The 13,776-nt window shown below is 48.8% G+C and overlaps 1 protein-coding gene across 1 annotated transcript; it reads left to right on the forward strand.

The window, feature by feature from the left end:
- Nucleotides 1–263: 263 nt before the first annotated feature.
- Nucleotides 264–4,792, forward strand: LOC309345384 (uncharacterized protein). Its single transcript, XM_081868397.1, has 6 exons — nucleotides 264–573; nucleotides 1,791–1,847; nucleotides 2,534–2,633; nucleotides 3,014–3,195; nucleotides 4,299–4,413; nucleotides 4,641–4,792. The coding sequence occupies exons 1-6, from the start codon at nucleotides 466–468 to the stop codon at nucleotides 4,655–4,657; spliced, it is 579 nt and encodes a 192-aa protein (XP_081724523.1). The 5' UTR covers nucleotides 264–465; the 3' UTR covers nucleotides 4,658–4,792.
- The last annotated feature ends 8,984 nt before the right edge of the window (nucleotides 4,793–13,776 follow it).

A 13,776-nucleotide genomic window follows, 5' to 3' on the forward strand; every position in this document is an offset into this window, starting at 1 on the left:
CAAGGAGAGGCGAGATTAAGACTTAATGAAAGGGCTAATCCCCCTTCCTCTCTTGCACTCATCCTCTTGGGTCAGGCAGGCGCTTATCCCTCCCAAGGCAGCATCCCAGAGGGGAAGCCACAATCCCAGTCTCTGTCTTGGGCACCTGGTTTTGCTTGCAGCAGTGGAGCGAGAGCAGGTGAAGATGGCACTCTGCTGGGTGGGTGGGTCAAGGCAGGCATCCTGGAGGCAGGAGGCAAATTCTGCACAGCATGCCTGTGTGTGTGTGTGTGTGTGTGTGTGTGTGAGAGAGAGAGAGAGAGAGAGAGAGAGAGAGAGAGAGAGAGAGAGAGAGAGATGCAATGTCATCCATGACAAATATCAGGAAAGAAGATGTGCTGTAGTTATTAGCTGATCCTAGGCACTTCCTGCCTTTTTGGTGTTTATGAGACCCACAGTTTCTCCTCTTTCTTCTGCAGAGGCACCATGGTGCCCCACAAGAGGCTGCTCCACCCCAGAGCTGGCTTCAAGTTGCTTTTGGCACTGGTGCCAAAGGCCCTGGATGGGCTTCTTCTCCTCTGGCGAGCTGTGTGGGTTAGTATATGTGGAGTAGTGTAGGACTTCATTAGCAGGCTGGGAGTAGCCTTGTGACTGGGTGAAACATAGCTCATGTTTTCCCCTCTGGGATCAGTCAGCCAAAGGGGAGGAGCCTTTCAGGAGATCACTGAGTTTTGCCTTTGCACAAACGGACCTTGCTGAACTTTTGCAGTGGCGTAGGCAGGGGTAAAACGGCACCATTTAGGCACCGGCTACACCCCCATCTCTGCCAGTGTTGTGGGCTCGCAACTGACCCCTTGATGCAATATGGACAGGGTTTGTCGTTTTTCAAGAAGAAACAAAATTCCATTTAGTGATGGCTTTTCCAGAGTAACATCTGGCTTCTAAAATTGTTTGGTGGGGAAAGAGTTAGAGTATGTACATACATTTCACTTTTAAATTTTGAAAGGTTTGCATGTTGGTTAGCAGACCATCCCTATTTTCCAAGGACAGTCCTGGATTTACAGAAGCCATCCCCATTTCTGATTTGATCCCAGAATGTCCCGCTTTTCCTTAGGATGTCTCTATTTTCATCGGAGAAATGTTGGAGGGTACGGGTTAGAGTGAATTGGGGGAGGTTCTGTGGGGTTTGTGTGTGGGTTTTAAACTCCCTTGTTAATTGTGTCTTGTTTTTTAAACTCTCTGCTGCCTACTCCTTATTTATTTGTTTCATAATACCTACCTACTGCTTGGTTGTAAAAAACAACCCTCAAAGTGGTTTACAAAGAGAATAAAGCTATAAATTTATCAGAAAAACAACTTTAAAAAAACCACACACAAAACATTCAAAAGATAAAACCAATAAAATAGATTAAAACCCGCATCAGCTTTCTAAGCATCTGCATAGGCTTGTCTAAACAAAAATGTTTTTAGCAGGTGCCGTAAAAGAGTGCAATGAACGTCCCTGCCTGATATCTATAGGCAGGGAGTTCCAGAGTACAGACACCGCAGGCTGTGAGCTTCCTTTCTGACATTCCTCAAATGTGGGTGGCAAGCAGAGGGTGGAGAAAGGCAGCCATGCTGCGCATTGTGGTTCAGAGGTTTGCACTTCACCAAACTGCAATGCCCTGGATTCTTTTGGGGAAGCCCTGGCAGATATAATGCTGTAAATGTGAGGCAGTTTGGTAGGTCAGGTAATGCACCCTCAGGTGAGAAAGGGGGTGGGTGGGATTTCTAACTGCTCTCTTCTAACTGCTCTCTTTCCACCTCCACAGGTTATCTTGTTCTGTTACAAGCTCTGCTGGGAAGCCGCCTTTGACCTTGTGCAGGAGGTAACAGCCCTGAATCTTGCAAGTAACCCCCCACCTCTATCCAAGCTAAATAGACACCTCAGCCTTCGGGGTGTCAGAGTGTTATAAAGGCTGGGGGTCTAAAATACTGTTATACGCAACCCCAGTCTCCAAATCGTGAGAGCATCCTGGGGTTCCAGGAGCTTACCCAGGGTTTGGTTTTCTTGGAATGAAGGTTAGAGAAGACTGTGGTGTCTTTAGAGTACATAGTTTTATTTACACATATATACAACCTGAGGATGAAGATGGAGGGGCTCACAACGTCAACACCCCAACAGATCTTGCTTCTCCATTTGTCACAGCTTTGGATCCAGCATAGAGGAAGCATGTCTCTGTGTCTCCAGCTTCCAGCTCACTCTGGCTGCTGTTCTCCTACCCAGCAGCTAGGAATGGTGGTGGATGTGAGCCCCGCCCATTAACCCAGTGGGAACCATCACTCAGCTGTAGCTTTTGCTACCTGGCTCATTCTTTTGGGATGCTGATGAAGACACTTAAGTGGCCAGCTAAGGTCATTGTTTTACAAAGAAACTTGTCTGACTAGTTTAGCAAACTAACTAACCCTCACTGGGTACAGGACCCCAAGAATTGGAAGGGACTAGACTGACCCCCCCCCCCAATCCACAATAAAACCTTGAGTTTGATGTTCTCACCCTCTGCTGCTGTCTTAGGCTTGTTCGTCAATGACTTCATGGCTGGAGGACATCAGTGAAGCCCACCAAGGAGATGGACTCCTCTCCTCACCAACAACCCCTGAGCCCCAAGAGGCAGGTTTGTAGACTTATGATGGGCATGGGGTTTTTTTTTGGGGGGGGGGAGTGAGATGAAGGGGTTGAACTAGATGGGCCTCCTGATCCAGCTGCTGCAGGCCTCTTCTTAGTTGTTTTCTTAATGATTCCTAGATGGAACTTCCACGGACAGAATCATGGAATGGTGGTGAGCAAGAGAGAGAGATGGCCATTGCTCTTACATCTTGAGCAAAGGCTCTGTTGCCACCAACCTCTGGGTTTCTTGTCTGAGGGTTGCCTGAAGTTCACAGGCAGAGGCAGTTGGGGGCAAGGTATCTAACATCCTGCATCACAGGGGGTTGAACTAGAGATGACCCTTTGAACCCTTCCTTCTCTACGATTCTATGATCTTGGTGTTTCCAGGTGCTGAGAAACTGGGGAAGATGGTGCAGATGCTCCAGGAGTCCAGCAGCACCATGCTGGGGCAGCTGGTGGGTCTGGAGGCTGAGGTGCAGCACATTAGCCAGGAGCTGCGAGCTGAGAAGCTCCTGTGGAGCAGCCGCTACCTGGAGCTGCTCAGGGAGCAGCAAGAACTGCTTGTGCAGGTGGGCCTGGAGCGGAAACCCCCCCGTTTCCCAGGAGTCACTTCCTCAAGGCTCCTCTTCAGCTGGAAAGATGGTAGGGCAGGGGTGGGGGGCAAATCTGTACCCCGCCCCCAAAGCTGTCAGGACCTGCAGCTCTTGCTATTCTCCCTGGCTGTTCTCGGTCTGATGGGAATTGGAGTCTCAGTGGAATGGGCTACCTGGGAAGGTGATGGACTCTCCTTCATTGTGGGTGGATGGACAGGGATTCCTTAGTTGTGATTCCTGGAGTGCAGTGGGTTGGACTAGATGGCCCCTGAGGTTCCTTCCAACTCTAGAGTTCTATGATTCTATATCTGGAGGGCTACTCCTAATGGAAGGGCCTCCACGTACCTGTGCCCCAAGGCAAGGGTTTATTTTTGCAATTATTATTTTGCAAATCCCAAGGGCTAAGGCCATCCCGAACTGAGGACAGGTTGGAGAATGCCAGTGGGAAGGTCCTCTGGGGAAGCCCTACCAAAGGGAGAGAATGGAGCTGCGTTCAAGCTGTGCTAATGGGCTTCGGCAGCAGAACTTCATACTGGTCCCCCCCACCCTACAGATCATCTCTTGTTGAAATTTATATCCCACCCTTCTCCCTCTGCAGCAACCCTGAGTCCAGTCTCCCACCTCTCAGTCTACCCTGCCCCTGCTGGGTGTCCATCCATGGCAACAGAAGTGACACTCGCTCAACTGGCAGCAGCCAGCCCAGCCCCTCCCCAGCTGGCTGATCTCTCCTCCACCTCCCTTCATGGTTTTGCTGTGGGAGACGCAGGCCACTCCTGAGCAGAATGGGCTCCACAGCAGAGCATCAATGTCAGCCAAGCCAATGTGGTGTAGCATTAAGAGTGTAGGGCCAACACCTGGGTTCGAATCACCACTTAGCCGTGAAGCTCACTGGGTGACCTTGTGGGTCAGTCACTGCCTCTCAGCCTCCACCTACCCCACAGGGTGGTTGTGAGGATAAAATGGAGGGGGTGGGCGAAGAACCGCATAGGCCACCTTGAGCTCATTGAAGGAAAAAAGTGATATATAAATGCAACAAGTAAAATAATAAATGAATGAATCAAGCCCTCTGTTTGGTGCAGTTCCAAAGGCAGGACCAGACTCTGTGGCTGCAGGACATAGAAGGAAAGAGCGATGCCCAAGAGGCCCTGGGATGCTACACAGAGGCTGGTGGCCAGAGGACACAGGCTGCAGCAGGCAAGTGAGCCCAAAGGACAGGGGATCTCAAGCTGGTGATGGAAGGGGAAGCTATATGGTGGTTTGGCAGGTCAAGGTGGCAGAGGAGGAGAACTTGCAGGGTGGCAAGATGCCGGAGGGGTGGTGGAAGTAGGCAAGAAGCTGGTTTCTCCCAAATGGGCTTTGCTGCTGTGAGTTTCAGCCTGCAATATGTTTCACCACCTGTATATTTTTCTGCTTCCTTTCAGAGCTTCCCTCTCCCTAGTCTTACAGACTACGAACAGAAGCCGGCTGAAAAGGCATGCTCAAAGTTGCACAAAGAGCCCCTTGTGGAAGGAGAACTGGAATCCACATCTCTGTCCCTAGCCTCCTGGATTGCACAGGCTCACTGATAAAATAAACAGGATAAAATAATCTAGGGGTTGCTATATTTCAAAAAGTGAAAATCTGGACGCAAAAGTTGTTGAGCTTTTAAGCAGGTGCCGGAAAAAAGTGCAATGAAGGCCTCTGCCTGTGAGCTTCCTTTCTGGCATTCCTCAAATGTGGAAGCAACAGTGTCGCAGAAGGTGGCAAGCAGAGGGGTGGAGAAAGGCAGCCATCCTGTGCATTGTGGTTCAGACAGTCCAGAGACACTGGACACTGTTTCCGATGGCCAGATCCCAGCGATGTCTGGGAAATTCCAGATGTGTGGCAACCCTAATTAATCCCAAAGCCAGAACCTTTGTGACAAGGGGGCCTCTGGGCTATACTGGGTTGCCTTTAGGTGGCTTGGGGGGGGGGGGCGGTCAGATAACTCCATACCTGTCCAACATTTCTCCAATGAAATTAGGGACATCCTAAGGAAAAGTGGGACATTCCAGGATCAAATCAGAAACTGGGATGGCTTCTCTAAATCAGGGATGTTCCTGGAAAAGAGGAACACTTGGAGGGTCTGTAACTAGGCCCATTTGGAGTTCTGTCCTCCATGAGAATTTTCTTGCCTGAGATTCAAAAGAAACTCCAGGCTATGGGGGCTTTGATCAGATAAAGCTCCAAGGGGCAAACAGATGGATGCAAACAGGAATGGGTCAGGGGGATAGACAACATTTGTGTGTGTCCTTGACTGGTGGGTTGGCACCTCTCTCTGCCTGCATTCTGACCATGGTCTGTGGTGCTTTTGGTGCTATGGAGGGTGCTGCCACTAGGTGGCACCCATAGCCTTCTCTGTTTGCTGGCTAGCTGGCTAATTCTAAAAGGTCTCCCTGCTTTCAGATTTAAAGGGCACGGAGACCAGCTTCTGGAGGAAGGATGGGGTGACAGGGATTGAGTCAGAGCTGGTGGTGTGTGGTGTGGAGGTTATAGGCGGTGATCTAGCCTAATCTCCATACTTGATGTGGGAGATCAAGAGAGATGTTGTGAGAGAGGAAGAAAATACTTGCGTTCCTGATTCCTGGTACCTAAATGCAGGACTTTACGCTTGTCTCTTCTGAATCTCATCTTGTAGGTTTCAGTCCAGCATTCCAGCCTGTCAATATCATTCTGAAACTTGATTCTTCTTTCTGTGGTTTAAGCTGTTCCTCCCAGCTTCATTCAACCTGCAGATTAGATAGGCACCCTCTCTACACACTCAGACAAGTCATTTAGAAAATTGATGAGCAGCAGAATGCTTTGTACTTTCCAACCATATTGACAAAATACATACGTAGATGCATTATTTTATTTGTATGCTACCTTTCCATAGTTCAAAACATGCTCAAGGTGGACATTACAAACATCTCAAATAATTACAAACATAACCCCCCCCAAATCAAAAAGTTCCAAATTTGAAATTTTTTCACATAGAAATAATAGAACAATTTCCACACAAAAATAATACCAGTAACAGGTACAGCCTTCTGCAACACCCCCCTAAATAATACCGCATTGCAATAGTCTGTTCAGCAGCCTCAGCTTTTGTAGCTGGAGTCAGTCAGTCTCACGGTCAAGATAGTCTCTTGACGTCTTCAGCAAACTGGAATGTGTGCAGAAGAGGGAGACCAAAGTGATAAAGGGTCTGGAAACAAAGCCTTATAAGGAATGGTTGAGAGAGTTGGGGATGTTTAGCCTGGAGAAAACTGAAAGGTGATATGATACCCAACTTCAAATACCTGAAGGGCTGTCACAGGGAAGATGGAGCAAGATTGTTTTCTGCTGCTCCAGAGGGAAGCATGTGAACCAATGGATTTAAATAACAGCAAAGGAGATTCTGACTGAACCTTACGAAGAACTTTCTGGTGCTAAGAGCTGTTTGACAGTGCAACGGACTCCTTTGGAAGATGGTGGCCTCTCCTTCATTGGAGGTTTTTAAAGAGAGGTTGGGTGGCCATCTGTCAGGGATTCTAGAGTTGTGATTCCTGCATTGCAGGGGGTTGGACTGGCTGAACCTTGGGGGGCCCTTCCAACTCTACAGTTCTATGATTCTATGAATCCTGTTGCAGTCCTCTTGAAACTTCCCTCCAGGCTGACGCAGAGCCATTCACAGTGAGCGCTCGGTGGCTATGGTTGCTCAACCACCCGTGGATCCACCTAACAGTGTTATTATCCAGCCCATGTTTTTACCATGTTGTCAACAAGGAGATTGTGGGAGCCCTTGTGGATGGCTTTGTTGAAACCAAGATGTAGTGTGTGCATGCCTTGCCCACCTAGTAACTCAATCAGCAAAGGAGATAAAGTTTCCTTTTTTTTTTTTTTTATAAATATTTATTAAAGTTTTTAAATATAAATGCACAAATAATAAACAATCTTACTTCTATCACAGACATAATTTCATGACTTCTTTGGACTCCCTCGCGTCTCCCGCTCCCATTTACATCGTTAAAAGTTTTTTCCAAACAAATTATCAACTTGTTTACAATCTCATGTCCACACATTCAAATATAATCTAGCACTTCTTCCAAAAAGTTTTATATTTTCTTTAGTCTCACTTATCATCAAATTTCAAATCTAATTTAGTGGTGGCCAATTTTTTATAATCTAGCATCCTTCTTAACATTCAACCAAATTACAATGTTTTTGTAGATACTTCTTGAATTTCTCCCAGTCTTCCTCCATCTTCTCTTCTCCCAGGTCACGGATTCTGCCAGTCATCTCGGCCAGTTGCATATAGTCCATCAGTTGCATCTGCCACTCTTCCAGTGTGGGTAGATCTTGAGTTTTCCATTTTTTTGCGATGAGTATCCTTGCTGCCGTTGTTGCATACATAAAGAATGTTCGGTCCTTCTTTAACACCTTCTGGCCGACAATACCCAGAAGGAAGGCCTCTGGTTTCTTAGTGAAGGTATACTTAAATACCTTTTTCAGCTCATTATATATCATTTCCCAGAATACCTTCACCTTAGGGCATGTCCACCAGAGGTGAAAGAATGTTCCTTCGTTTTCTTTACATTTCCAACATTTATTATCAGACGAATGGTATATTTTGGCAAGTTTAACTGGGGTCATGTACCATCTATATATCATTTTCATTACATTTTCCTTCAGAGCATTACATGCGGTGAAGTTCAGCCCAGTGGTCCACAACCTTTCCCAGTCCTCAAACATGATGTTATGCCCAATGTCCTGTGCCCATTTTATCATAGCCGATTTAACCATTTCGTCTTGTGTATTCCATTTTAACAGCAAGTTATACATTCTAGATAATACCTTAGTCTTTGGTTCTAACAATTCAGTTTCTAACTTCGATTTCTCCACCTGGAACCCTAACTTTTTATCATTTTTAAAAACTTCTTTAATCTGAGCATAATGTAACCAGTCTCGCACCTTATCCTTCATTTTCTCTAAACTCTGCAATTTCCAATTGTCAGGAGATAAAGTTTCCCTGGCACAACTTATTCTTGGTAAACTCATCCTGGCTCCTAGTAATCAATGCATTCTTTTCTTGATACTCACAGACCAACCCCATAGTAGTGTTGCTGCAGAGTTCAGCCCTGACTAGTCTGTAATTTCCTGGATCCACCTTTCCTCCTCTTTTGAAGGTAGGGACAACACTCCCCTTCCGAGAATTCTCAAAGATAACAGGCAGCAGCTGTGAAATAACTTCCACCATCTGCTTATAATTGTAGTATTATTTCCCCTCAGAGCTGTTGTTTGTACACAGGGGTAGGGACACCTCTCTCTTGCAAATTTGGGATGCCACCTAACCAAGCTAAGGGCAACTTAGCCCTGCCCATTTCAGTGAGAAGGAGAGAAGCATGTGTGCTTAACTCTTGCATTAAAGCAAGCCAGTAATGTAGTGGATCATGCACCTAAATTCAAAGGACTTGTAAAAAAGCAGGAAAGGAAATCAGGTTAAGGCCATGATAAAAACTCTCTCAAGTAAATTTAAAACCCCACTTTAAAGGTACTGCTTGCTGTCATAGCTGTCACAGATTGGAAGCTCAAGCTGACATGCATGGTCTCTCACTCTTCATCCTCACTACAACCCTGAGGTTGGTAAGGCTAAGAGATTGGTCACTGCTCAAGGTTACCCTAGGGACACGGGTGGTGCTGTGGGTTAAACCACAAAGCCTAGGACTTGCCGATCAGAAGGTTGGCGGTTCGAATCCCCGCGACGGGGTGAGCTCCCATTGCTCTGTCCCAGCTCCTGCCAACCTAGCAGTTCGAAAGCACGTCAAAGTGCAAGTAGATAAATAGGTACCACTCCGGCGGGAAGGTAAATGGCGTTTCCGTGTGCTGCCCTGGTTCACCAGAAGCGGCTTAGTCATGCTGGCCACATGACCCAGAAGCTGTCTGCGGACAAACGCCGGCTCCCTTGACCTATAGAGCGAGATGAGCGCGCAACCCCAGAGTCAGTCACGACTGGACCTAATGGTCAGGGGTCCCTTTACCTTTACAAGGTTACCCAGTGAGCTTCATGACTGAGTAGGGATTTGGTCCGTCAGGTCCCTAGGCCAGCACTCTAACCATGACACTGCGATAGGTGGGATGAGAAAAAAATGCACTCTGAACATGCTCAGACACATGGTCCCCTGGATGATGATTTATTATTCCAGCTTGCCCAGGGCTCAGCCACTGGCTCCCACACCCCATCAGAGGAGAGGTTTCCTCTTTGCTTCTGATCTTCTGATGGGCATTTCCCCGCCCAGGTCTCTTCCAGAGGAAAGGATAGGCAAGGTGCAGCCCGATGGCAGCTGCCTTCCCCAGGCACAGGATGAGTCATGCAGGAGAGGGCAGGAAGCATCTCGTTCTGTGGAAAGGCTGCTGGGAATGGGGATGAGCTGGATGCCATGTCAGAAGGGAGGTGAGCATGCCAGCCTGGGGCAACGGGCAGCACAAGGGAGGGAGGAACATAGGAATGTAAGAAGTGCCTTCTGGATCAGGCCAGTGGCCAGTCTAGTCCAGCATCCTGTACTGGCGTTCAGAAGCATGGTTGCTTCCAAACTGTGGAGGCAAAGCATAGCCATCCTGGCTCGTAGCCATCAATAACCTTATGATTTTGGTCAACCCTCTTTTAGAGCCATCCAAGTTGGTGGCCATCACTGTCCCCTGTAGAAGTGAGTTCCAATAGTTTAACTATGTGCTATGTGAAGAAAGACTTTGGGCTTGTCCACACTTCTGCTTGCCCTGTGCCTAGAAAGAATGGGACTCCGAGCAGTTTTCAGCTTGCCCTGTGCTTTCTTTGTCCTGATGCTCTCCTCTGGAAAAACCTGCCTGCTTCCTTGGGGTCCTTCTATGCAGCAGAAGGAGAGGGGGACGCCCCCCGCATAACACTGTAGTCCAGAGAATCAAATGATGGGATGGGAACATCTGTTCAAAGCTCAACTTATTGCATAAGAAGAGCCTGGGTGCTGCATCAGGCCAGAGGCGCATGTAGCCCAGCATCCTATTCTCACTACAATCTGTCTCCACCAGTAACTATTTCCCCATCTGCAAAATGGGAACAACGGCACTCTGAGTTGTTTAGAGGTCAACCAAGGTAAGGACTACAAAGCACACTAGCCCTGTATCATAGGAACCCAACTAAGCTGGACAACCTTTGCCTATTTATGATTATGCTTCCTGTTGGGCTAGGAGCTCAGCAGTGCCCAGTCTCTGTCCCCACGGCCAGAGGAAACTCTTTCCTTGTTTATCTATAATCACGGTGGGGTGGGGGGAGTGGGGAGGTAGGGAAGGAGGGGATTCCCCTTCCACCTTGGCTCAGACTGGGTGAGGCTGCTCTGTCTTCCTGGTCTCTACAGGGAGCTGTATCTGGAAAGGCAGAGAGAGGTGAGCAGAAGCTAAGGCTGCAGATGGAAGGAGCTATCGCCCCATGGACAGGTGTGACAGCAGAATTTTTAAATGCTGCAATTCCTCCTCTGTTGCCTTCAATGTGACAACCCTCACACAGTGAAGGGTAGAGCATCTGTCTTGCGTGCAGAAGGTCCCAGGTTCAATCCCTAGGGAGGGCTGGGAATGTCTCCCCCCTGAAGCCCTGTAAAGCAGCTGCCAGTTAGTGTAGACAATACTGAGCTAGATGGACCAATGGTCTGACTTAGTATAAGGCAGCTTCTTAGGGAGCCTGGAAGCCATCAGAGTCACTCATGTCTACTTGGCTGCTGCCCTCCCTCCTTGAAGCTCCAGGGAGCAGATCAATGGCTGTCCATACAGCTGGACCTGTGGAGCTGATTGACCGAGTGTGGCATGTATGTACGTATAGAAAGAAAGAAAGAAAGAAAGAAAGAAAGAAAGAAAGAATTATTTATATACCACCTTCATCTCCAAAGGATTTCAAGGTGGTGTACCTGGTTCTCCTCACCATTTCATCCTCACAACAACCTTGTGAGTAGATTAGGCTAAGAGATGAAGACTGGCCCCACCCAGTGAGCTTCATAGCCGAGTGGAGATTCGAACTCTGGTCTCACAGGTCATAGACTGACACCCTATCACACCACACTGGCTCCTAGAGTGGTTAGTGTGTTGGACTAGAACCGGGGAAACCAGGGTTCACATCCCTCCCCCACCCTCAGCCATGAAGCTCTCTGGGGTGACCTGGCGCCTGCCGCTGCCTCTTAGTCTAACCTACCTTGCAGGGTTGTTGTGCGCATTATATGAGAGGGGGGGGACCATGTACACCACCTTGACCTCCTTGGAGGAAAGGGGTGGTACAAAAGTGCAACCAATAAATTAAACAAATGCATTTCAGAGCGGTTACATAAACTCCGGCTGAAATGGGTGTGGGGTTTTCCCCACAATGGGTAGATCGAGAGAGGCCCAAATCGCAGGTATTTGCAAGCCCTTTTCTTCTGCCTTCCCGCTGAGCTTCTCCAAGCCGAGAGGCTGAGTGATGGGCTGAGCTCCCTGCCTCACGTCTCCACAGACACAATCTGAAACCAGTCCCAACAAGCCCTGCCCTGCTGCTCACCCACGCAGCAAGAGCAACAGCACAGAGGCTCCAGGAAGTTGCTTCGAAGTCAGGTGATTTCTGGGGCTGGGAAAACCCCTCACAGTGCAACTGGCTGGGTTCAAGGGAAAGCTCAGCACCGCCAAAGGAGAAGGCCCGAGAGGCCTCTGGGAGGGTGGGAGCCACCAGACAGGCCTGAGGGTGGGGTGGGGGGAAGCCAGGAGGAGAGGGAGGCAGCCTTCCCCACCCCTTGTAGTCTCAGGCAGGATCTGCTGATGGAAAGAGGCTCTGCACCCAGCCAGCCAGCCTAGGCTCAGGGGAGGGGAGCAGGGAGATTCTACATCAGGCGTCAGTAAACTTTTCCAGCCGGGGGCCGGTCCACTGTCCCTCAGACCTTGTGGGGGGCTGGACTATGTTTTTTGGGGGAAAATGAACAAATTCCTGTGCCCCGCAAATAACCCAGAGATGCATTTTAAATAAAAGGACACATTCTACTCATGTAAAAACACGCTGATTCCCAGACCGTCCGCGGGCCGGATTTAGAAGGCGATTGGGCCAGATCCAGCCCCTGGGCCTTAGTTTGCCTACCCATGTTCTACATCCGTAAAGAGTAGCAGGAATCTTTCCCCTACCCCATCCTGTCCCTACATGGCATGTTAGCTAGTCTTGCATTGCAGAACACCTGCTTGGCCTGCAAAAGTTTCCAACCTCTGGGATCGCAGGTTTCAGGGCTAGGAAAGTACTCCCTGCAGAGCAGGCTCCCCTAGCCTGGCAGCCTCCAGGTGTTTTGAACCACAACTCCCATCAGTTGTGGTCCTAAGAGCATAAGAGGAGCCTGCTAGATCAGGCCAGTGGCCTATGCGGCCCAGAATCCTATTCTCACAGTGGCCAACCAGATGCCTGTGGGAAAGCTACAGGCAGGATTTGAACACAAGAGCCTCTGCTTTCCTCTGGTTTCCAGCAGCTGGCAATCCTCTTTTAAAGTGGCCATCACTGCTCCCTGTGGGAGTGAGTTCCATAGTTTAACTGTGAGCTGCAATAAGATTTTCTTTTACCAGTCCTTAATCTGCCAGCATTCAGCTTCGGTGGATGTCTGAGTTATAAGAAGGAGGGGGGGAATGTCTTTGTATACTTTCTTCATATCATGCATAATTTTATAAACTTATGTCACCTCCTACTGTGAGCGTAGATGGGCCAATGCTTGGGCTTGAGATGGTGGTGAAGGAATTAAATGCAGAGTCTTTCGCTCAAATGCATCAGATAGGCAAGCGGGAGTCCTGAAAGCCTCTGGCTGAACCTCTGACAGGCCTTGGGTGGAGGTGGGCTAGTTTTAGTTTAGCTGAAGTTCCTCTGAAGTCACAGGAAAGCCCAGTGCCCCCCCCCACCCCCGAGACTGAACAAAACTGGGCACATCCCATGATGAGGAAAGTCCAACGTTCAAAGCTCAGCTCGGCGTATAGAGCACGAAGCGGAGACACAAACAAGGAAACTCCCCTCTCAAGACAGAGAGCAGCTTATTTCCTGCCCCCAAAACCACAGTGTGATTTTTTAATTATGTTTTTACCACTAGTAGCAGCAGAAGCAGCAGCAAAGTACGCCGGGAGAGCTGTTTCATACCAGGGCCAGACTGTTGCTCCATTTAGCTCCAGCAGTACCCACTTTTGACTGGGAGGAGTTTCCTGCCATCTCAGGCAAAGTTGGCTCTTCTCTGCCACCCGCTCCTGTAATGGGAAGCGCCAGAGATTGGAACCTGGGACAAGCTGCAGACGAAGCACATGCCTGACCACCAGTGCTGTGGCTGTCCTTTGCAGGTTTTTGCCAACCTCTCCTCACGAGACGTCGACAGGCGAAGAGTTTCGTCGTCTAGGCCGTGGGTCACCAACATGGCACCCATGGGTTCACACAGTCCCTCAAGAGGCCTTGCCTGGAAAAAGAGTCCCATCCCCAGCACTGAAATTAGGCTTGGAAGCAGTTTCCTATTTCTATTCTTTTTTCAGACTTGTGAGGGGGCACTTGGGGGTCCAGCTGGGGAGGGGAATTAACTCTCC

This window comes from Podarcis erhardii (genome assembly GCF_964252035.2).
Source record: "Podarcis erhardii genome assembly, chromosome: 7".
NCBI classification, from domain to species: domain Eukaryota; kingdom Metazoa; phylum Chordata; class Lepidosauria; order Squamata; family Lacertidae; genus Podarcis; species Podarcis erhardii.

Bases quoted from the DNA above. Each gene is read 5' to 3' on its own strand.
- LOC309345384 (XM_081868397.1), top strand. From the start codon at position 466: ATGGTGCCCCACAAGAGGCTGCTCCACCCCAGAGCTGGCTTCAAGTTG. The intron at 1,848-2,533 runs GTAACAGCCCTG...CTGCTGTCTTAG, and splicing joins CCTTTGACCTTGTGCAGGAG to GCTTGTTCGTCAATGACTTC. The intron at 2,634-3,013 runs GTTTGTAGACTT...TGGTGTTTCCAG, and splicing joins CCCTGAGCCCCAAGAGGCAG to GTGCTGAGAAACTGGGGAAG.